Raw genomic sequence first — 24,399 nt, 5'->3', positions numbered from 1 at the left:
CAGACCTAATCAAAAGCCAAGAAGAAAAAAAAAAAGTACAAGAAAATATCTGAATCTTCACTCTGTACAGTTTAACTGGACTTGTTACATGCTACAACTTTCTTACTGTATGAGAGATTCAAGGTGAAGTGCAAGGTCCTCCACCTGCATCAGGGCAACCTTCAGTACCCAAACAGGCTGAGAGATGAAGAGATTGAGAGCAGTCATGTGTAGAAGGACCTTGGGGTCCTGGTGGGTAAGAAGCTGGACATGAGCTGGCAATGAGCTCTCGAAGCCCAGAAGGCAAATCATATCCTGGGCTACATCAGAAGAAGTGTTGCCAGCATGTCAAGGGAGGTGATTCCACCACTCTACTCTGCTCTCATGACACCACACCTGGAACAATGCAGCTGGCTCTGGAGCCCTCAGCACAGGAAAGACACGGACCAGTTGGAGCAGGTCAAGAGGAGGGCCGCTAAAACGATCAAAGGCCTGTAACACCTTCCCTGTGAACAGAGATTGAGAGAGCAGGAGTTGTTCAGCCTGGAGAAAACTCTGAGACCTCATTGCAGACTTTCAACACTTAAAAGGAGGCTTATAAGTAACTTTTTAGCAGGGCCTGTAGCAACAGGACAACGAGTAGTAGTTTTAAATTAAAAGAGAAGTTTAGACTAGATATTAGGAAGAATTTTTTTTTGCTGAAGGTGGTGAAGCACTGGCACAGGTTGCCCAGAGAGGTGGTGGATGCCTTATTCCTGGAAACAATCATGGTCAGGCTGGATTGGCCTCTGAGCAACCGGATCTAGCTGAAGATGTCCTTGCTTATTTCAGGAGGGTTGGACTCTATGTCCTTCACAGTCCCTGCCAATCCCAATCATTCTATAATTCTATGATTACTTATTCCATATCTATTCTTGAAAGCGTACCTGAAAGATAAGGTTAGATACCATTTCTAGTAGTTGTAAAACCTGAATAAATTACTAATAATCACTATTTTGATCGCAATAATTCTGACTGACTTAGCATGCCTTCCTCCTCTTCACTAAAGTCTGAATGAAATAACTGTCCTTGTTACCTGCCACAAACTCTTTTGGTCTCATTAAAAAGAAACCATTTTGAACCATACTTAAGAGTGGGGTTTTTGAAAGACAAAGGACATCTTTACTTCCCAGTAACTGCTCTAAGGTATGAAATGCATCATTTCCACCATCATTTTAAATGCCAACTAGTGTGTTAAACACATGTCTATCAGCTGTATTCTGATCTTGCATTGCATCACATGCATCCTAGTGCTTATGGATTATTTCAGCCTCCTGCTAAGAAACAGTAATACCTTAACACTCTTCCGTTCTTTTAGAATCTCTTTGTTAACTCGAACTATTTCAGAAATAACAGCGCTTTTAATAATAAAGCATGCATGAAGTTAAGCACTAGTAGAGAGATGGTAATTCTAATGCCTATAAAGTTAAGAAGCAATTCCTCTTCTCATGACAAGTTCTGCACTACTAAAGTCCCCTTTGAAGCTGGTACTCTGCATAATAGCCAGTTTCACTATGGTAATAGGGAGGAAAGTGGAAAAAATAATTCTGAAGCTTTAATATTAATATCATAGTATTAAAATTTCAACAAGTTGTTGGTATATATTTGAAAAGAAAAACAACAGTATAACAGTGTATATATATATAAATGTATTTTAAATATATAGAAATATATGAAAAATATAACAGTAGTGGTAGGAGCCGTACAGCAGACTGACAGGAGCCTCAGTGATTTAGCTGCTGCATGAGAGCTGCCGCTAACACCAGTGACACCACCCAGAAAAAGCATTTCTCATTTCACCTTACTGCTGTTACTTGGAAAATCTGTGACTAGCAATAGTGGATTCAAAGTTACCCTTCAAATATCAGGCTGGCAATATTATGGTGCATCAGAATCAGAAAGAAAACTGTGTTTCTTCTACATAAAAATTCAAACTCCGAGGAGCCTGTAGGGATCCTCCCTCCCTATCAGGAGAACTGCATCTCCACCATTTGCAAAGAGAATTTTATTATAACCTCTTCACATTATAAGCGGGCCTTTGGCAGACAGAGCAGTGCTTTGACTTCCAAGTATTCAACAGGAGATCCTATTAATGAAACAATATTAACTCACGCTGTTCAGGTAGACAGCAATTCTCTAACGTGTTTCGCAAAGTCTGAACACCACATCGGTGTTGGGCCCATCTTCTCTGACACAACTTGACACTTCAGTCATATGTTAAGCTCTGAAGCATCTGTTCCATAATAAACTGTTATATGTTTGCCAAGAACCTAAGCACTGCCTTTTGGATGAGTATTGCTAAGTTGCAAGCCATAATTTAATACTCATCTGACATTGATGGTGACCCAGCGTTTAATGGAGCTTAATGCTCTTCTGATGCCACTGATTAAATTATTGCTCAGTAGTCCAGTTTCATAATCTACAATTTGCAAGGAAGCAAGACAGATATACAGGCACTGTCTCCTCTCACATCACTGAATCAGTTCACTGGCAGGGAAAGGTTCCCTAATTGAACTTATAGGTAAGTACAGTACAGTGCATCCTTCGTCTATACAGACTTTTGTTCGGATGCTTTAAGCCAATTATATTACTATGAAAAAGCAAATCATGAATTATTCCCAAGTGCAAGAGGAAAATATGGGTAAAAGGCTTGACCCAGCCTGTGCAATGACTTCATAACGTCCTGAGCACTGTCCAGGAAACTCAGTCCCCTGGCCAACAGGAGTTTCTATTCATTTTCCCCCCACTAGGTTGTTTAACAGTTTGGTCAGTGCTTAGGCACAGCTGTGCAAACAATCTTTCAATGTTTGGCCTGATGCTATTGAACTCCATCCCAAAATGTCTCTCCTATCCTTTTTGCACATAGGATGAGGAAGGCTAATTTGGATGCAGAGGATTAGAGGTTTTCACAGCCCAACTTAAATCATTAGACACAAATATTTTTTAATTTTGAAAGAATTTAAGTAAAAAAAAAAAAAGTTTAATTTTATAGCTAAGACAGTTGGTAGCAACAGTACTTTCTAAGTCATCTCAAGAAGGCCTATTCCTATCTTGAGGAACAAAATGTTCCATGAATGCCAAAATGTTATAAAACAATTAAAAGCAACTAAATAAAAGCAATGAGAAAGTAATGTTTTTAAAATGCCTTGGATGAGAATAACTAGAAAGTGTTTCTGAGGGTACAGACACAAAAAACAGCAACTGCTTTTTTTAGCTTCCCAGAAAGTGAAGTATCCATCCCAGATAAAACAGAGAAACAGTGTCATTACATGAATACTTTTTTAGGACTATTCATTATTACATTACTTTTACAGCTATTGGGAACTCAAAACCATACCATCCTCAATACAGTAACTAAAGACTAGCTACATGCAAACGGAATGCTATATGCTAGCATATATGCAATATTAGCTATGCAGAAATAAAAAAGTCAAAATCAGAAAATCACCAGAGTAAGGTTTCCAAGTTATATGTACCTCAGCTACACTGTAGTTCTCAAATATGGGCCTCATTTCTGATATCATCCACGGTTTTAACTTCAGGCATGTGAATACTCCTACTGTAACTAATGTAGAACACACTAATACTTTGTAAGTTTGAGCTTGCACATCTTGCTAGATGACAACGCTATAGTTCTAGGAGAAAGTTGCAGAGTTACTAATGTCCCTTCAGCTTTTAGCAGGCAGAGACTAAATAATTTAATCAATATTATAGAAGGTACAAACATCAGACATAAGTATGCCCTTTACAGTTCCTCTCAGAAATTAATGTAATTACCTTTAAATATTGTTAAATTCTCAAAAGCATCAGCATTTGGAGATATTAAAGACAAAGCTTTTTCATTAAACATACAGTTTTAGCAGTATAATATATAAAACACATTATCCAGAAATGCTTTAATATTGGCAGAATAACTTGATTCCCAAGTTTTGATTTTTTTATGAATATGGTCTTCAAGACTTTCTCGTGCTACGTATTAGAAAAAAACTTCATCAAATCAGCAAGTGTTATGAACTTGCAAGAGCTGGTAATCAAATTTCAATGAGTTAATCCTTCATGGAACCTCAAAACCTAACACACTGCCCACGGGAAGAAGCCCTCTAGCTCAAACACTGCACTGAAATCTTAAGAGGTCAGATCCCAAATATCTTCTCGTGAGATGCTTAGAACATCATATAGTTTCTGAGAACTTAAGATACTTTGCCAAGGATAAACGTATTTTTAGCATTCTACAAGCTATGACGTATACACAGTCCTTCTTCCTCCTATTTTCTGTATTGACAAGACCACAAATATATATTTAGTTCTAGCAAAATTTTTTTTGTTTGCATCTTATTCTTCAGTTTCACCTTCCACACTGTTTACCATCAAAGTCACACTTCAGCAAGGCCTGCAGTGAGGTTGTTTTTCCCCTCACTGTAAGGAAGAAGCTCCAGAGAGAAGGAGAAGATTTTATTCTGCAAATCCAGTCCTCATCACTCAGCATTCTCTAAATGCCAATAGGAAAATTTACCCAGTTGGCACAAAGGAAAAACATAACCAGGTATCGTTTTTCTTGGTCAGGTTTTCAGTTACTTCTGAAAGACATCTTTACCATTCACCACCTGTAGGAAGCGAGTTTATTTTCCTGCATCTTGGTTCTTCCAAAGGCCTTTTGACTTCAGAAATCACCACTTGCAGTCCACTGTCTTTCTCCACAGGTGGCTGAGGCCAAGGAGAAAGAAGTGTGTCTCAGCCTGGTCTCAACTCATCAATGCAAGTGGGAACAACAGCCACAAAAGTCACCTCTCTCTCATCCCTAATTCCCAGACACAAACCCACCACTATCCTTCCTCTACCCATGCCTTGCAGCATGGGTACTTTTGGTTCCTCACTGCACTTGTTCCAGCTGGGGAAGACTTTGGTGTGACCGACTCCTACCTCTATCCAAAACCCATCTGACCTTTGCTCAGGGCTTCCCTGTGCAGACAGTAAGACAGTCAACCACCCACTCCCCACAAGGCTGGGGGAGAAGCTGCAAGAAGCCCTTATCTTCTCATTTTCACTCAGCGTTTCAGCCTGCCTTCTCCCCTCCCTGTAAGGTGGGATGGGATGCCACATGCACATGCACTGTCAGGGCATCGCTGCAGCTACAAAGCTGCCTATGTGCCCATGATTAGCAAAGCTAGCAGAAATCCTCACACAACAATTTCATTGTGAAGACTTCTCCCACCATGGCTTGGAGCATCTCCTGGCCATTTAGAATAGCAAAGAGAAGGGCAGGGGTTGATTAGCAAACTTTTACTGGTATTTTCCATGACATCCCCTTCAGAATTCCCTGGAATATACCATTAAAAATGAGTGTTTGCTCTAATTCTTTCATACATTTTGTATTCTTACAATACAAAAAGTTATATGAAAATTATTTTGATTAAGTGCCTGTTTTGTACAGAGGACTAGATCTCAATTTAAGAAGGCCCAGCAATTACAGTCCCCTGAAGGAATTATCTGTATTATTTTACTGTTACTTGGAACCTTGTGAATATCAAGCCAAAAACAAAATAAAAGGTTGCACTTTAGTAGTGCAAGGATTTCTGAGGCTTATAATTTTTTCTTTAAGCTATAATTGACAGAGCTCCTTTTTATAGTCAGTCTATTCCAAACAGCTTTTTAAATAGCTAACTAGTAAAAGAGAAGAAAAAAGCAATTCAATGAACACATCAGTGTTACAGAACCAATCTTGTATTACATCTGATTCCATTTAATAGCAGACCTTTAGAAGATGAGTAACCATTAGTTTCAATCATGAGTAGAAGTATTCAGCTTTGCACCAAACACTAAAAATGCCCAAACATTTACAGACAGTAAAAGAGGATCCTCCAGGCTTCTGCATGAGATTTATGATTATTTTATTACTATTTGGAGATTTCAAGAGTTTAAAAACCGTTATTTCAGGGAGAAGAAAATGCAATTTGTTTTGGTCAGTAATCTCAACACTTGAAATTGTTGTATACCAAGTAAAACTGTTAAAGTACAATTTTTTTCCGCTTAGTTATACATTTTTTTTTAAAAGCACTGCACTAGTGACTACTGATAACAAGAAAAGATGTGGTGATTAAACATTTCATGTCCTTTAATAGCTAATCTGAAGTGCTAATGAATGTTCAAAATATGACAAATATGTCAATTATTACAAAGCTTCTCGCTACACTGTAGAGCGATGAATAAACTTGACTTTTTTGGTTTGCTTGAGTCAGAATCAGAATCTTGCAGACCTGGTAGCTTAAGCACTGCTTACACACAGTTACTCTTTATAGAACCTTCTCAGAGGACTTCCCAGGTGTCTCAGCTCATGCCTACCTACTGAGGAGGCTTTCCGATTTCCCTCTGCTCCACACAGTCCACACTTTTATACAAAAGCAGCCATCAATTTTAGAAACCTAACTCTAATTGAAAAAACAATATCAACCCCCCCTTGCCTTCTATAGATTAAGCAACATGAAAGGGGTTCATTTGTTAATCATGAGAGTTTACCACACACTTTCTTTGGATGCAGGTCTGTTACACATGCCAGGTAATTTCACCTCCGATGACCACATTAATAATCCATGAATGCTACTGGGAGGCACAGGGCTATGGCAAGAGACACCTCCCCTATCCGCCAGCAGTTCTGCATGAGTGCAGCCCCGGCATGGCCGCAGAACCTGCTGCACAGATGCTGACTGTTCTTCTGCATCAGGAGCTTAGTGCTTACACTGGTAATAGCTCAATGGGGAGCTAAAGCAAGAGCCAGGGAAGACCTTCGTTTAGTCCCTCTACCAAAAGCATAAAGTGCCTCTAACCTGCTCTTCCCTGTGATCTGTCCTAGTGTATGGTAAATGCCATAAGCATTTTCCATAATATGTAACCATTATGGAAGAAAGAAGATAAATGGTACATGGATTATTCAAGACAGGCTGCATAAGTTACTTCTTTTTTCTATAATTTTTATGTAAGAATCGGTCCGCTTCTTTTCCTACCAGTCTTGATATTTTAATATCACCAATTTTCTTACACAAGCTCAAAACCAGAAAAGGCTTAGTCTCAGTCTGTATGATGATGTCATTTCAAAGTTTCCTTGACAAAGTCCATAAATACCCTTGAATATATTCCTTTAAAAGGCATCAACATCTTGTAAGCTAAAGCTTACAAGAATGAAAATGTTTGCTGTGCCATTATTAAGAATGAATACTCTTCAGGACCCCAATGGATATTCTGAGCTTGTTTTAACACATGAATGCAATATACAGACTCAATAAATGATCTATTAAATTTATCTGTAGAGCACTTCTCAAAATATTTAAAGCCCTATTATGACCTGACTCATAATTGGTAGCTTATTGAGGTATAAGTTCTGATGCCCCTCCCGCAAATCCATCCAATATCCACAGCAACACCATGTAGCACTACTTTGTCAAAGCACTGATATTTCTCATACAGCTTCAAGGACCCTCTGATATAGATTTTGATGGTGTAATTGTTTATTTTTCATCAGCACAAATTTGTTTCATAGTCTCTCGCTTATCATTGTAACAGTGATAAGCACTGAGCAAGATCAAAGCTGACCTATAGATTATAGCAGGCAGAAATTTTACACCAGTTTCCTACTACTCAAAATAATTTAATCGGATAATCTATATGAAACAAAAAGTTTGCAGTCCTCTTCTTTCTCCTTCTGTTTATACACTGCCTTTCTCTTTTCATGTAAAACAAACAAGGTTATACAGGGACTACATTTTAGAGAGGCATCCATCTACTTGGTTTCCAGCACCAAGTCTCTCCCAACATATCGCGTTATGAATTACAAACACTTTCACCCCTCCGACTTTCAGTCAGAATAATGGCAAACCAGATGGCAAATTGTGACAGCTTCTACTGCTCAGCCAGAAGTATGCGCAATTATCATTTGATTACCAGATCTCTCCTTCCAAATAACCTATGCAATAATTCACTTCACCTTTTCTATTGTGCTTTTCAGGCTGTAACGTTGGTGAATGATTCTCTATTTAGGGATGAAGCAAGGTGCCTGCTCAAGCCATTCTCCATCCTTCCCTTTTGGGTAGTTGGTCTTAATTTTTAAGACCTTTGTAATCACAGAAGAACCCAACTTGTTTGGTCAACAGACTCAGCAACAACATTCTGAACAGAAACTTCATCTATTTTAAGCTGCCAATAATGTCTTTTTTCCCCTTTCAATGTGCTACAGAATTTCCACCAACACGACCACTGACAAATTTGTCAAGGGACTGCTTGACAGCTGGTACAGAAGTTAATCGGGTTGTTACTCCTCAGTCCACCCCACAGCTTTTGGCTCAAGAGAGAGATAGGAGGGAAAGCAGGGTACACATGATTTGCCTAGAAAGTGGCTCCATCTCAACAGCTGATATAGCTTCCCAGCTGGGTGAAGTTACTCAGACCTCCAGGTCTCAATTCAGGAGTGACAGGCAGCACGGCAGTCTTCAAGTCTCACCTGTGTACACTCAGATCCATATGGAAGAAAACAAAGCACTGCAGCGAGGAAACCACTGGAAAAACATACAAGGCTCCAAATAATCTAAAGGACATCAACCACCACTGAGTGACTCAGAAAGTACAGACAATCCTGCCTCTTCACTAAAAAAGGACATTTTTCCTGCCTGATAGCTTTTATAAAGTTTGCTAGAAAAGGCATGACGTGTTGTAAAAATTTCTTTATTTAAAACACTTCCCCAAGCTCCATGTATCAAACTAAATGTCACTCAGCCTCTCCATAAAGCTGAAGCATGTACACACAGAGAACAAACTGTATCTCATGCTACAACTGAACAGACTGAAAATGTTTTCTGTGTTAATGATTAGCAAATCTTTGTATTTTCCAATATATGAAATGCATTAATGCCCTATTATTTCTAAGTCATACAAGTCTAAGGCAGCAGTGTCCTACAAAAGCAACATCAACAAGAAATGAATCTGCCAAAGAGCAAACAATTTCTGCCTACCAAACAGGACACTTGCAGAGTAATATAATGAAGTGGTTTTAATCAGCTGGGTATATAAAGCTGTTACAAGACAAATTTTTTTTCATTAAAAAAAGCAGCTAGTCAGTTAGAAATGCTTCAAGTGCACTTAAAGTAAAGATGACACAAGGCATTTAACCCTCTCCCTCCACTGTAATGAGGAGGAGCTAGAGATCTTGGGACAGAGGAGATGGTGAGCAGCCCCTTCACCTGCTGCTGAAATACTCGTAATCACCCAGCAATGTGAACAACACAGAGGGTCCAACAGCACATGAGGAAAAAAAATCATCAGCATAACGAACCAAGTTCTTTAATTTTGTTTGGACACCTGAGAAGTTCCTTGCAAAATGAAATGTAGTATTTTAAAGGCCTTCCAGTATTGAGTACAAAAGATTTGAGTGTTAGTCAAAAAAAAGGTGCCTCTAGCAGTGTGGTACCCACAGCAATATGCTGTTACTTTGCATAACAGCTACTTAGTTTCAGCACCAGATATTACAGGTTTTAGTTACTTGGTAAGCAACCCTGTATTAGGAAAGATAGGAAGTTTCCTTTATTGTTTGTTTTGGTTTATTTTCTTTTATTAATCTTAGTGAAACATTTGCTCATTAGGGAAGGCAATTTCTCTTTCCCAGGATTACATCTCATACCACATGGGTCCTTATGCACTTATGCATTATACACTTATGCACTTATGCATTATGCACTTATGCATTTTACACATGCAATTTCAAAAATGTTTTGACTACAACTTAAAAAATGAAAAAATAATCTAAAATAAAACCAAAGTGACCGAAACTATGTGGGTATGACTAGCAAGCCTTTTTTTCTCCTCCTCACTTAAATTACTCCGCTTTCCATATCATATATTTGTATCCAACATATTGTTCCCACTTCCCTCCTTGCTTCAGGCTAAAGGTGGACCCCAAAAAAGGGCTATGCCAGCTCCCCCTCTCCTACAGACACCAGGGGACACATCAGAAACATTGATGAAAACCCACTACACAGATTGTTAGCAGAGGAGTTACTCTGTCCAGACCCTGGGAGAGACTCATGCACTTAAAAGACAGAAATTAGATGCCTGAATTTAAGACCACAGTCATCAAAAGCTGCTCTTTATCTTTCAGAGTGTGATTGCAGAGTTTTGTTGATCAAATTAGTATGGAGACAGACCCATCCTTGTCTCCAAATCATGTTCTTGCCAATGCCATCCTGGGCACCCAGCCACATGCACATGCACACCAGCCAGGATGCTCAAGGTATTTTAGAGCACAGGAAACCTTATGCTCAAAGCCCTTGTTCCCAGGAGTATTAAAAGATACAGGTTAAAATTAAGAACAAAATATACAGTTCCAAAGGCAAAGCCAGGAATCCAAGACTCTCTCATGCAGCTAAATGGGGACCCACTGAATAGCAGTTTCTTAGTTTTAGCATGGTTTTAGGAACAGAGATTACAAGATATTGTATGAAAGTCAGATTGTTCCCCTTCAGTTCAAAACAAGTCATTGTTATGGGATGGGAAACTGTGGTTTCTCAAAAGACGAACATCTCTTCTTGCTTGCTTCATTAAACTGGCAAAAGAAAATTTAATTCAAATTAAGAAAACTCATATACAAATGGATCCACTGGAGAAAAACAATTGATATTGATGTGCTGTTGCCACTTTGCACTCATTACAGGGGCTAATGTTTTGCAAGACACATCTTTTAAACCTTACTAAGCTTATTATTTACTATCTCCTGACAAGCATGACTTCATTTCAAGAGCTGGCACACATCCGATTGTAAGAATCTAATCTTTAATAACATATCCTAATTAAATATGCACATTTAATGAAAAATAAAAACCAAAAAGCTAAAATTAACAATAAAAAAAACCCAAAACCCCAACATTCATTTGACTACACAAAGCAATTGGATTACAGCACATGGAGCAAACTTAAATAGTCACATATGCCACAGCAAAAAGTCATTAAGGGTACAGAGAGGGGAAAAAGAGTAAAAAAAAAACCTAGGCAGACAACCCTTTATAGTTGGCCTTATCTGACCTCTCTGAACTCCTAGCTAGCTTAATCTCCATCTGTCACATCATAATAACTTTAAAGGCAGTGTATTTAAGAACTCATCAAAAGTTCATTCAAGTCAATTGTTCTTATGGTGCTTGGTTACATGCAAGAAGGGTGCATTCTTCTAGAAGAGCTACATGGATTTATTTTCCTCAACATTGACAGCTGTTTTTACCATTAAAACACTTACCATTTAGTACCGTTCCATAGTGACACAGAAATCCTAGAACACTGATGAGTAGATATAAACAAACGACTTCTTGATATTTAAATATCTAACCGTGTCACTAAAAAGCTACTTCTATCTATTTGCTCATTTTTAAATTACTGTAATCTGGAAGCCATTTTCTTTCTGGGGAGTACAGTCATAACATTTAACATTATTGAGATGCTTTGAACTCAAAAACTTTGAGCTACAACTTTGTGAACTGCCATAACACTTTCAAAGATTCTATCAAAAGAGTAGTAAATTAGATAGATCTGTAATTTTAGAAGCAATTTAATCATCGATTGAAACTAAATCCCAACACATATCCATCTTTTCCTTCAGAGGTCTCACTGTAATTCTTTCTTGAGGTAGATTTTGATTTAGTAAGATTTGGCAAAACAGTATTCTGCAGGAAACTCTTCATGCTATTTTCTTAGGATAAATACAAGTCAATTACCTTGTAAGAGGGAGAGCACATTACTTAACATATACAAAGTGAGAAAACCGAAAGAAATTACAAGACAGCATTACAATTCCTAGATGTTATTTAATTCTTCTTGTTAGTTGAATTAATTTCATATACACGCAACTGAAGAGCTATGAGTGCATTCACTTTTCCTTTGGATCTAAAATGTCACCATTCTTGCCACACCCTACAATATATTATCAACCGAAAAGCATTTTCTAAAATAAGGGTCTTAATTATTTTTTTACTAAGGGGCTGGCCAGCAAAGTTTATATTCAGCTCTACCTTCTTTTCAGCTGGAAAGCAAATTTTCAGTTAATTTGGGGGGGGAGTGTGTTAATGAAATGCATCATATATCAAAGTTATCTTTTCAGTTACTCTATTACATAGACAGTACTTATTCCCCTACACAGTAGTTTGTGCAGATCTGCAGAGGGGAAAAAACACTCAGGACATGCTATTCTGCAAAATCAAGCCCCCATTCCACAACACCTGGCATTTGGATGCCCAGTCAGCCACTTTGCAGCACACCACTGCACCCAGTTTTGGAAAGCAATAGTTTCAGGAGGACATAAAACCCTGTTATCTGATAACACCACCAGAGACAGTCACTAATTGTCCAGTCTGTTCAGGTCTACTCATTCATATCACATTAGCATTAGTTACCTCCAGTTCATAATTGAATAGTTCGGTATGGCTTACAGTGAGCTGAGGGACAGCGGTTAGGATGGAAGAGGGAAACTAGATGATGTCCAAATAAATGGCCGAACAGGGTTTTATTGACCAAGACAGAACAAGCAAAGAACCAGTGAGCTCCTTGTAAATCAGCTTTGTAAACTTTTAGTAAATGAATTTACCTTTAGCCTTCCAGAACAAATTTCATCTTTTATTCATCTAACTAATACTATGTAGTACAGGAAGCATATTTTCATAGAAAAGTGAGTTTTTGTCTTGCACTGAGTGTTTTGTTTCCCAAGATCTTAGGTTGGTAAGCTGTTAAGACCATTTCGACTGCTGACATTTCCACCAGGGAGAGGGCTAGCACTCCTTCATTAGCTTTGCCACAACCCTTAAGCTGTCTTGTTCAAGCCAAGGTAGTCACCAGGAACACCAAATCCTTTATTTAAAGGGGAAAAGAAACACGCACAAGGAAACATACTAATCTTAGGAATACATAAGTTTCACAATTACATATGCACCATTTTATTTTCTATAGTTGCTAAGGGTAGCTTCATCAAAACTCATGCAAACATTCAAATCCTAAGCCAGGAATGTAATTTGCTAAAGCAGACATTTAAAACAAACTTTCGAAGGCTATGAAATATCCAGTCCTTTTAGAAAATGATTTCGTTTGCTCTCAGGTAATGCCATATGCCTAATTCTCTTATTTTTCTAACAATAAACTGTCCTCCTTTCTTCAAACGTTTAGATTGAGACTTACATGGAAATTCCTTATGTGCAATGATTACACTTCCAGGCTGAACTTCTCCCTCTCTCAAATCCACACACAGAGCATGACAAATTATTCACACTGCACTGTGCTCTTGGACTCAATTATCAAGGCTCCAGAAATAGGCTTCTGACCACAGACTGCATTAAAAACCTAAGATCCATATGGTTTAAAACACGGAATGAAATAACAGCTGAAGTAATGAAAACTACATCTAATTTTGTAGTCCAGTACCCAACAGTGAAATAAATCATCACAGGTATTTTCAAGAGGACTTGTGGGGCATAAAACTCAAGACTATACTAAAAAAACATAAAGAGAAATTGAAGAAACAATAAGCCTCCACATTCTAGGTTAAAATAACATATAGCCACTTTTAACTGAAAATATTTAAAGGCCGCAATATTTGAAAAGGGCAATAAACACCTCTCTGAAAAGAAATAAGGATCACTTCATCATCGTGCCCTTACAGAAAGTTTTAGAAACAAGCAGAAGGAGACTACAAAAATAAAAACACACTAGCAGATTTGTATCTTCTCTCATATTAGCCCTTATGAAACAAAGTCTACCAAAAAGAGACATGCTTGACCACTGAAGAGAAATGGAAACAAAGGGCACATGACTCTGTCCACAAAGGAACAATAAACAAGCCAGCCAGAAGTCAATCAGTACTGGACACTGAACAAGGTACTTATTGGATATTTCACCTCATACTTCAGTCATACATTAATCAGAAAAAGACAAGAAAGAATTCGTTATGTGTTTGGTGTTTAAAAGGTGTACACAAAGCAGGACAGGTGAAGATTTACAACAGCTGACGATATCCAACGTAAGTGCAACTTCCCCTTTGCATTCAACAGATCCCTCTGTCACTATTTTTTTTAAAATCTGAAACAAAGCAAAGACAGGAACAGCACTGCACCTTGGAAATCAAAGTATCAACTGTGCAAAAGCAACCAACAAAACTACAAAGCAATTAAAGGCAGTAAGGAAGGCACATCTCAGTCATGGATATCAATAAAGGGAGTCCAGTTACAAAGATTTTAATTATTAACAGGTAATTTAACCGGGGCACTAGAGTTAACTTTCCCACTATTATGAAGAATGCCAGCAAGCCTTCTGCAACCACACCTGGCCAGGATTTCAGGTTCTTGTCTCACCAAAAACACAAGGGTCTCTTGTCATTCCCATGAATGGTTTCCCATGAATGGTTTCAGTGCTGACTCAGAGGGAAGAATGCCATCTAGTGAATTACCCAGACAATACTGGCATGTCCCACCTATATTTACCTGGCCTCATTACGACAAGGAAGGTTTTCTTCACCTTCTTACTGACATGAAGATTATTGGGAGAGAAGGGAAAAAGGAAAAGGAAGAAGAACCTATTTTAAAATAGGTCATTTGTAGCTGTAGCTATTGGCAACTGGTGGATGTGGCCACACTAAAAATAAATTCTACATTTTAACAAAAACAGTAATGTTATAAACTTCTACGCAGCCAATGATCATCCTCTGTGGGAGGCAAGAGTCTTTTAGAGGTGACCTAGCCAGCTGCTTAGCATTATCCATGGGTATGTTTATCCTTCCAAACACAAGAGGGCCAAGGAGGAGGTCTCAGCATTATCCACTGCCGGTGCACACCCTTAGCTCCCACCCCAACACTCCTCCAGAGCATCTTGGACAGTTCACAGCTGGTAGTACTACACCAAGTGGTGCAGGAATAGCTCCAGCAGTGATATCTGAAGTTATGTCTTATATGCTTGCACAGCTTGGCTGGACATCCACTGACTACCCACAGTGGACACCAATAAAATCCTAGCAGAGGAGCGTCCACAGCATTCACAATCAAAAGTTCAGCATTACCAAACACAGAACCTGTCCCACTGAAATCAATGGATATTTGATGCTGATGTGAGTGTTAAACCATTCATTTAAAAAAGCTACCTGAACCTTTAATTTAAAGCCAAAATTAATTCCCATCAGCTTTTTGCCCTCTTCTTCACATAACAGAAAAGGTATAATACAAAAGCGCAGCATTTTGCATCCCACTACATTAAAATAATACACTTTATCTGAATATAGTTTAAATACGGCTTGCTCTGCTACCCATATATTAATCAACAGTTTACTTGGAATTTCCCACCATATGGTACTGTAGCAGATGTTAATCATGTAAGGCCAAACACTTTCAAATTACTGTTCTAGGCACTTCATCTAAGGTACCAAGTGCCCTAAATTTCTACTTAAAGGATAAACTGGAAATGCCGAGCACCTTACAAGATCATATACTCAGCTATTTATTCAAAGATAATATTATTTGGCAGATAAGCAGAACAAAAGGGGGCAGATTTTCAAGCCTCCAGTGCTTTAAAAATACTTGATATACTGAATTCTCTTTCCATAAGAGAAATGCCTGCACTGGAAACCTCAAGGAAAAATTTGTTTCATCTACCACAGATCTGCCAACCCGAGGGGGGAGGGTGAAATGTGTGTACAAGTGGATGCTCCTGCAGCATTCCAGATCTTGGGTGCACCTGTGTCTTCCAGCCCTTCACCCTTCAATTGCAGGAAAGGAACATTACGAGGAGCAGCAGTTGCTTGCTCTTGGACAGTCAGCTATTTTAAACTTAAGAGCAAATGTCCTGCTAGGTCCAACTGTCCCACAAGAAGAAATGAAACTCCCTGCACAGTGCTGCAAATAGATTCATGTGAAAATTGCTTTCCTCAGCATTTTGACTATAACATGGGCCTAATATTGAGCCCTCAACATTTTTCTTCTTGAAGAATACAACTCATGTCCCTCTCCCTCCTTCACCTTTTTAGAAAAAGTGGACATGTTTGAAAAGCTGGAAGAGAAGAATGAAGAAAATGCAGAATTTCATAATTTCATGACACTGTCCTTCCAGATTTTCAGGTTTTTTTAAGTGAGGTGTTTTGGAACCCCTATCCTACTCATTTGTCTTGGTAACTATTCATCTTCTAAAATGAAGGTTTAAAGCTTTCATTCAATGAATTATTTAAGCAGCAAGTGTGGTACTAACACAGTTTTGTTTTGTTTGGATCTAGAAATCTAAAGCAAAGTTATGCGGCTGCTAAAGGTAAATGCTTGCTACAAGTGATCATAGATACAGTTATCCTATGATTTAATTAGGAAATGGTAACTTCTTGAAAAAAAAACCTAAAACCAGCATGTACATAGCAAGGAAGCCTGAGGAATTTTCTCCTGCTTGCACAGGTTTAAATGCAAGCCTACACATGATGAATTTTCTCAGAAAAGAGATCTTCCCTATTGCTCTGGAAATCAGTAATACAGTACAATCAAATGCCATGATAACTTTACTGAGATTAAATGGTTATCTACACTTCTGAAGATCAGACAGAAAGGCTAGACCATTTGCCAGTCTGGGTTTTAGAAGGTAAAACTGCCTGGTTTATTATTGCCAGAGCACTAAAAGACAACTCGCAATGGTTCTAAAAATACATCTGTATATATATTTCAAAATTCTCATCTGAAAAGTGATCTGGTTTATATCGCTGCCTTGCACAATTCTTGACACCCATTAACCAGAAAAGGCATTTGTAAATTGCTTGGTTTAATACTGCAAATAAATCTGAATAAGATCAGAACATAGAGCTTCACTGAACTGTTGCAAAAAAACACTTGAGAAAACATATTGTGAGGCCATATTTAAAGTAACAGATGTTTCAGAAACAGAACAATATGTTCAAACAAAATTAAGGTGTAAACGGGCAGTGCTAAAAGAGCTTCACAACTAGCACATTAATTTCAGGAGTGAGTGAGATCACCTCATCTAGGAAAGCTCCCTCCTGAAAAGATCATTAATTTAGAAATGAATGATCACGATATGCCTAAAATGTGGCTGCATGAAGTATTTGCAGAGTGGCCGCTTATGTAACATTGCATTTGCTATGGCAACACCAGGGCTGTTAGGCTTTGTCACATCCTAGTTTCAATTGCAGTTTCATTTGCTGCTGATAAACAAAGGCAGGAGAGGTTTTCTAATCACAGAACAAGATGCTCTAAAGCACACCACTGTGACTGATGTGTTGGCCACTGATAATACTAAAACTCCTAATGTCAGAAGGGCAAGCAAAAAGTGAGAGATCCACAGGAAAAATAAACAAGCTAAAGAGAGAGATCTCCCAGTGCTGCTTTCAGGACAGGTTTAAAGCTAGAGTCCTTAAAACTAAGCTTTGGAATAGCGCAGTTTGACTCTTGATTATCAGTCTTCGTACAAACTCCCTCCTCCAAAAAGAATCCCAACTCATCTTACTAAAATTCTTATTACTTTCTTACAAATGGAGTAACTATCTACAAACTCAAAAGTTCAGGAGTTCATTGCAATTGTGCTCCAACTATGACACTATTTCATATTTTGTCTACAAATTTTCTTGGTAGGCATTACAGTAAAAGTCCTAACTCCATTAAATAGCTCCACTTTAAAGCTAATGCAGTACTATACGTACACTGATATGGCAAAATTTAGGTTTGCTTTTCCTGGGAGAAAGAAAAAAAATTTAATGCTGAGATATTGTAAAACACCTGATCTATTCCACATATGGCACCTAGCAATGACTATTCAAGTTGATGACTCTTCTGCAGCTCATCAGTCATCTACACAAGCTACACAAGGAACTAAAGTTTCACAATCCAAGTATTTTTCATATTCTTAAATATCCAGCTTTTGTTTCCATGAGATAATTCAGCCTGTTCTGTATTATTTCTAACAGTCATATTTATTAAGGGGCCTACCAAAAGCAATATGAAGGGAAGTAGCATAAGGAAGCAGCTTTAACTCAATAAACAACTGAAAATAAACAAAATGATGGACAAAACTGAAAGCCCAAAATTAGTGAGGCACATACATGTGTACAAGCACACCTCCTCTCTACCTTAAGTAGATGTTCACAGGCCTTTGTAGCCTTATGGTCCAGCCTACACTCCTAAACTGTGCCCCTAACAGTCACTTTTAGAGAAAGCCAAGGCAAAAAATTAGATAGGTCTGACAATGACCCCGAATACAGGAGTCATTCTTACTGCTTGTAAGATTTAAACCCATTTGATAGACCCCAGTGCTGTGAGGGGGTTTGTGCCTTCGCTGATGAACTTCCCTGTTACTATGCAATGGTTCAGAAACTAGCAGCAGGACCTCGGTGTTACCATAAAGGTCCTTGGGCTCTGCACCTGCAGAAACAGGAGTAAAAAGATCCCCATGGCAACATTTTTCTAAAATCACTATTAAGGATTAGAGTCTTTGTTTCAAAGCATTCCAACAAACTCTTAAATTTTCTTGACAAGTAACGTGTAATTCCCATTATACTAAGTGGAGCACAGTTGTGGGAAGCCTATGACAACTCCGTGCAAACATGCATGCTGTTGAAAACGGACACGCGTGTCTTCTGTACATGAAGAGCAGACAGAAAATCAGTTCTTAAATCCACGCAGTATGAAATCATCCAAATGGAGAACTTTTGCACTGTGCTTTTACTTTGCTAGCATGTTCATATTTCTCCTTCTCTTCCCCTAGTGCTTCTAAATACTTACATCCTTCTAAATGCAGGTAGAGTAGATTTTATAGAGGTAAAAAGCCCCCATTCCTTAGCATTAGAAGCCTTTAGAGCAACTCCATGCCTCCGATGTCAGCTTAAGTATGACTACCATTACAACAGTTTAAGCTGTATGAGCTCAGTATAAGCTCTATGAGCTGTCATTCAGCAAACAAAAAATAAATACTTAAGCTTTGTTAGTTTAAATAACATTGATTTTTTTCCAGGTGGATTGCCTTTTTGAACAGATTCTGCCATTGAGAGATTGGTACTTAATTAAAACTAGAATATTGTCAAAAGCAGCAAGACCTTACCTAACTATACCCATTATAAACAACCTCAGTCAAAAGAAGTTAAATTATAAGACTCAGTTATAAACATCCTGATGCTTGAAAAGTAATTGTGTGTCTAAGTCTTTTCAGCATCTCAGAAATCTAAAATGTATCTGACATGCTCCCTTCCTGAGTCAGTGAAGCCATGACGTTTGACAGTGCTCACATATGCAACATGTCAATATCTTGCAATGTGGCAGTGGAATCCACACATGTTTTCTAAAGGGGAGGCAGAGGAGGTGATTGACATAGTTTCAGCTCACTGATCCATGCAGGGCCTTTAAAATTAGTACTAAATATATGAAAAGCAAAATAATACAGTTTGAATCAATTTAAATATTCATTTTCTCCTCCACATACAATATGCCATCCTGTGGGAGAGATGAGCTAATCCATCTGTTCTTTTTCCAGCTCTATGACAGTTAATCTTCTCTCAGAGAGTTCATCTTAAACCTTACAAAAACTCATACGCTGACAGAGGCTCCACTCCTTTAGCTCTTTTAATTTGCAAAGTTTTAACTAGTACACTGATCCAAGACTTCTTAATGTACATAGGTTGAAATTTAGGTAGCTGCTTACTTGCATAACCAATTCCAGGTACAACTGTCAGTCTCAACAGTGTTGGAGTCCACAGGCCATTAAAGGATCCACAGACCAACCACATATATCAAGGAATTAAAAAATAAGAAGACATTGGGGAGACTGTAGTTTATTCCATGAATACCAACGATCTTGAGCCTGCTCCCTATCCAGCCATCCACGCCAGAGCTCAGCACTTTTATGTAACACTTTTGAGTGAGAATATTTGCCCTGTCTTCATTTCTCACATCTTTTAACATTTGTCTCAATGCTTTATCACTGCCCTGAACAAAATATCACTGAGGTAACGGCTCTTTTGCCTAAATAAAGAATTCCAGACAAGGCCTTTTATTGCAAATGCTCAGGTCATACTAGCAAGACCATCACAAAAACATTGAGAGCAATAAAATCTAAAGTGTTTCATTTCCCCTAACTTCCAGATAACTGTAAACAATGTTAAACAGTAGGATTTTCCTTTTTCAGGAGAGATTTTTGCTTTGAACACAGAAGGCTATTTTGAAGAATGCTCTTTACAAAGCTGCTCTGAGAAGGCACATTACATAGCAGGGCACGCACTTCAAGGAAAAGGTTAAATCTGAGTTCAATATTTATAATTCTGTAAAATAACCCTAGTAACTCAGCAAAACATTCTTGCATCTTGAAATTTAATGTAATTTATGCAAACCAGACTTGACTGCCACTAGTGCAAGGACCTCTAATGTACCCCAAAGTTCTTATAACAAAGACACATTCATGTTTTACTCCTTGAACTCTCTTGGGTCCCCCTTAAAACACAAATAAGCTATTTTTGAGACTTTGAGAAATCTAATTTCTTGGTCACAACGCGTTTAAAGCAGCAGAAGAACATTCTTTCACCCAGATCTCAATAACGATGTTCACAACACTACAAACAATAAATGAGGAAAGGGAAGTTGCAGTCAAGACCACTTGTCCCGTCCACTACCATTCTTCCTTCAAACTTGGCAAGGTGTGACTCATCAGACAGGCCCAAACCTACCCACAGCTGCTGGTCCTACTCATTTCCAGGCTCAACTTTAGCAGCTATCTAGGTGGTTTTCCTCAAACAGTGCTAATCAAAGGCAGGTGCTTTATCTCTTTGCACCCCGCTCTAAATGAATGTTCATCTGTAATTCAGAATACAAAATGAAGAAAGGAGAGCTTGAAGCAACATAGATGTGTCTGCTCAGTGCTCCAGAGAAACAATGCAGCATTTTGCACAAAAATGAACAGGTTCAACACTAAAAAGGGAGTTCCACAATCACAAAAGTAGGCATAATTGCAATGACTGCTTTTTTGTAAAGTTGAAGAAATTACTTTCAAAGACAGATCTACAGCCTCGTGTGTTAGTCACAGGTACCTAACCACAAACCTTTATCTAGCTTCACAATTTTTAATGTTATCGTTTAGTCAGCGTGTTGTTTTTAAATGACTGATTTTACATCAATGCAATACAGAAGCAGAGTGTGCACTGTCACTTCTGGAAAGTATTTGATGTATTGCATTTCTGAAGTCTTTTAAAAATGCCCTGCCTGAAAACTCATTATTTTTTCTGCATTCCCAAAATATGGGGGAGGCATCTCGGATATTGATTTGAAAAAAAGTCCTACAAATATTTTTTTCAGAAGTAAAAATGTTGGAAGCTAAATAGCTGTAACAAAACATATTGAAGTTGAAAAGGGTTTGCTTTTAATACTGATCATCTGCAGCTCCTTCAAGTTTTTTATTAATATTTACTAATTTCTTAGGATATGAAGCATCACGTTATTTCTTTTTATTATTATTATATGGATTGAAAATGCTTTAGAAACAGCAAAACTATGCATGTTACTGAATGTAATTATAACTCAACAGCTATAAATGCCAGGACTGAATAACTGAAAACATATGTTATATGCCTGAGATTTTAAGGATGATGAAACTGTCACATTAGTGGCACGCAGTATGTTATAAAGAACTCCCACAATGTAGCAGTTGTTCGAAAGTTGTACCCATCCGGTCATTCTATCTTTATAAAAAGATATATAATACGAGATGGTGATTTATTCAAAACACAGCTGCAGCCTGACTTAAAGGTAATAACAAAATAAATAAATAAAACAAATAAATAAAACAAACCCAGACAAAACAAAACAAGACAAACAACAAAAAAAACCCAAACACTGCAAAAAGATTGGTTTTTAAGTTACAGTGTTAAAGCCATGTCGGCGCACACAGAACAACAGCGAAATATTTCCAGCAAGTCCAAATTTTATTCTCATTAGACTTTCTCTTGGAGGAAGGCAGGTGAGGAGGGAGGGGGAAAAGCTGAGCAGCAGGACAAACGCACGTCAGCACAGCGGGCTCTTCCAGGCTAATGTACATCACGGATCCTTAAACGCTGCCCCCGGGGACGGGGATCACCTCCCCAGCCCCGGCCGGAGGAGCGGGCTGGGCGCCCCTCACCGCGGTTTCAGGGCAGCAGGGACCCGACCCACCGCAGCCCACGGAACTTCCCCCCTCCCTCCCTCGCTGCCGCCGAGCACGGGGGAGCCCCCCTCGCCAGGTTCAACTTTTATTCGGCACCGCATCAGCCCTCGCACCCCCTCGCTGCCGGGGGGCAAGCAGCCCCACCGCCGCCGGCCGGAGCATCCCGGGCTCGCCCTGGCACAGCCGTGCCTCCTTCCTCCCGGCTTTAGGGGCGCCAGCCGCCCCCGCTCTGCGCCCGGGGCGGAGGGAGAAGGGCGGCCCCGGGACCCCCAGCCCCCATCCTTCATCCCAGCTGCTCCTTCATCCCAGCGGTGCGGTCCCGACCCCTTTCTTCTCCCTTCCCACCCCCATCCTTCATCCCAGCTGCTCCTTGACCCAGCAGTGTGCTCCCGACTCGCTTCTTCTCCCTTCCCTAGCCCCCATCCTTCATCCCAGCGGTGCGGTCCCGACGCCCTTCTCCCCTTCCACACACCCCGCCCCCCCCCCCCCCCAGCCCCCATCCTTCATCCCAAGTGCTCCTTCATCCCAGCGGCGCGGTCCCGAAGCCTTTCTCCTCCCTTCCCACGCCTCCTAGCCCCCATCCTTCATCGCAGCTGCTCCTTCATTCCAGCGGTGTGGCCCCGATCCCCTTCTCCTCGCTTCTCACCCCTCCTCAGCCCCCTTCCTTCATCTCAGCGGTGCGGCCCTGACCCCCTTCTCCTCCCTTCCCACTCCTCCTAGCCCCCATCCTTCATCCCAGCGGCGCGGTCCTGAAGCCCTTCTCCTCCGTCCCTCCTCCTAGCCCCCATCCCTCATCCCAGCCGTGCGGTCCCGAAGCCCTTCTCCTCCCTTCCCACCCCTCCTAGCCCCCATCCTTCATCCCGCGGTGGGGTCCCGACCCCCTTCTCCTCCCTCCCCAGCCCCCCCAGCCGAATGGCGGGGGCTGCCGGCGGCGCTGGGAGGCGTGGATGCTGCCCGCACCTGCGGTGGCGATGGGGAGAAAGGGCGGGGGGGGCACCGCAGAGCCGCCCGGGAGCCGCTCCTCACCTTTCATCCAGTCGACGACTTGACTCGGTGACCACTTACTGACGGGTTCCATGATGAGGGCCATGGGGGGTACTCGGGGGTGCGGGCGGCCGCCGCTCTGCGGGCTCGGCTGTGCGGGGCAGCGGCGGCAGGAGAAAAGCCGCTAAATCCCCGTTTGCCTCCGCTCCGCTCCGCTCGCTCGCCGCCTCTGTGCCTCTCTGGGGATTTCAGTTCATGTTGCCGGCTCGGCAGCGAGGAGGAGGAGGAGGAGAAGGAAGGGGGAGGAGGCGGCGGCACGCTCCGGCGCTCCCCGCCCCCGCGGGCAGCGGCTCTGGCCCCGCCGAGAGGTCGGTGCCCGGGGGGCTGGCGGGGCTCGGCTCCGCACGGCTCCGCTCGGATCCCCAGCAGATGGCTTTTTTTTTTTTGGTTTTTTTTTTTTTACCTCCTTCTCCTGGCGGAAATGACGAGGCGGCTCCCGCCACCCGAAAATATCTCCAAGTGAAATGGGAAGCGACACCCGACGGCCGCCCGGGGCGGAGAAGTGGTGGGGAGGGGGGCGGTATGACTCCCAAGGTGCCGCCGAGCACCTGCTCCCACCGAGCGCAGCCCGCGGCACCGAAATGGCCTTGGGGGGGGGGGGGGGCTGAGTTTAGGGGTTCTTTTTTTCCCACCCATAAATAAATAAATAAATAAATAAATAAATAAATAAATAATCGCTGCGTGGGCGGAAGAGGTGATTTATTTATTTATTTATTTACTTCTATTGATTTATTTTGAGAGGGGGGAAAAAGCGACTGTAAAAATGGCTGTGGTGGATGGTGTCGCTGGGTGCCTTGAGGCAGCCGTTGCTGGTGGGTAGCACAAAGCCGGGGTGTCAACCCCTCGGCCCCTGGGTCTGCTTGGCGGCCGCGAGAGGAAAAAGGGCTGCACCTTGTTATTTCACCTGCCTCACTCCGAGGGAGCGGTAATGGGGCAAAAGGGCGTGAGATCAACCGGTAGAGTTGGGGGCAGGAATTGGGCGAGCTCCCCTGCGTGCATTGATGTCTGAGTTGCACCACCGACAACAGCTGCAGGTGCGAAAATCCACCGTCCCTGGAGCTGTTCATCCTCTCCTTGTTGTGTCTCCCCAGGCTGCAGTGTCCTAGGAGGCTACCCTGAGGATGCAATTGTCATAAACCCTGTGCCCCAAGTGTCTGTAGGACTCCCTCCCAA

General features: G+C 40.7%; 1 protein-coding gene across 5 annotated transcripts in view; it reads right to left on the bottom strand.

Annotated features, from left to right (window-relative positions):
* Positions 1 to 23,600, bottom strand: part of CNKSR2 (connector enhancer of kinase suppressor of Ras 2) — a 212,211-nt gene extending 188,611 nt beyond the window's left edge. For all 5 annotated transcript variants that reach the window (XM_054059353.1, XM_054059361.1, XM_054059366.1 and 2 more), the window contains exon 1: positions 23,209 to 23,600. In XM_054059353.1, the coding sequence (XP_053915328.1) occupies positions 23,209 to 23,272 (64 nt within the window). In that variant the 5' untranslated portion in view covers positions 23,273 to 23,600. The remainder of the gene's footprint in view (positions 1 to 23,208) is intronic.
* Between the last annotated feature and the right edge of the window lie 799 nt (positions 23,601 to 24,399).

Source organism: Cuculus canorus, chromosome 1 (genome assembly GCF_017976375.1).
Source record: "Cuculus canorus isolate bCucCan1 chromosome 1, bCucCan1.pri, whole genome shotgun sequence".
NCBI classification, from domain to species: domain Eukaryota; kingdom Metazoa; phylum Chordata; class Aves; order Cuculiformes; family Cuculidae; genus Cuculus; species Cuculus canorus.
The sequence above is the reverse complement of the archived record's forward strand: the minus strand, read 5'-3'. Positions and strand labels throughout refer to the sequence as shown.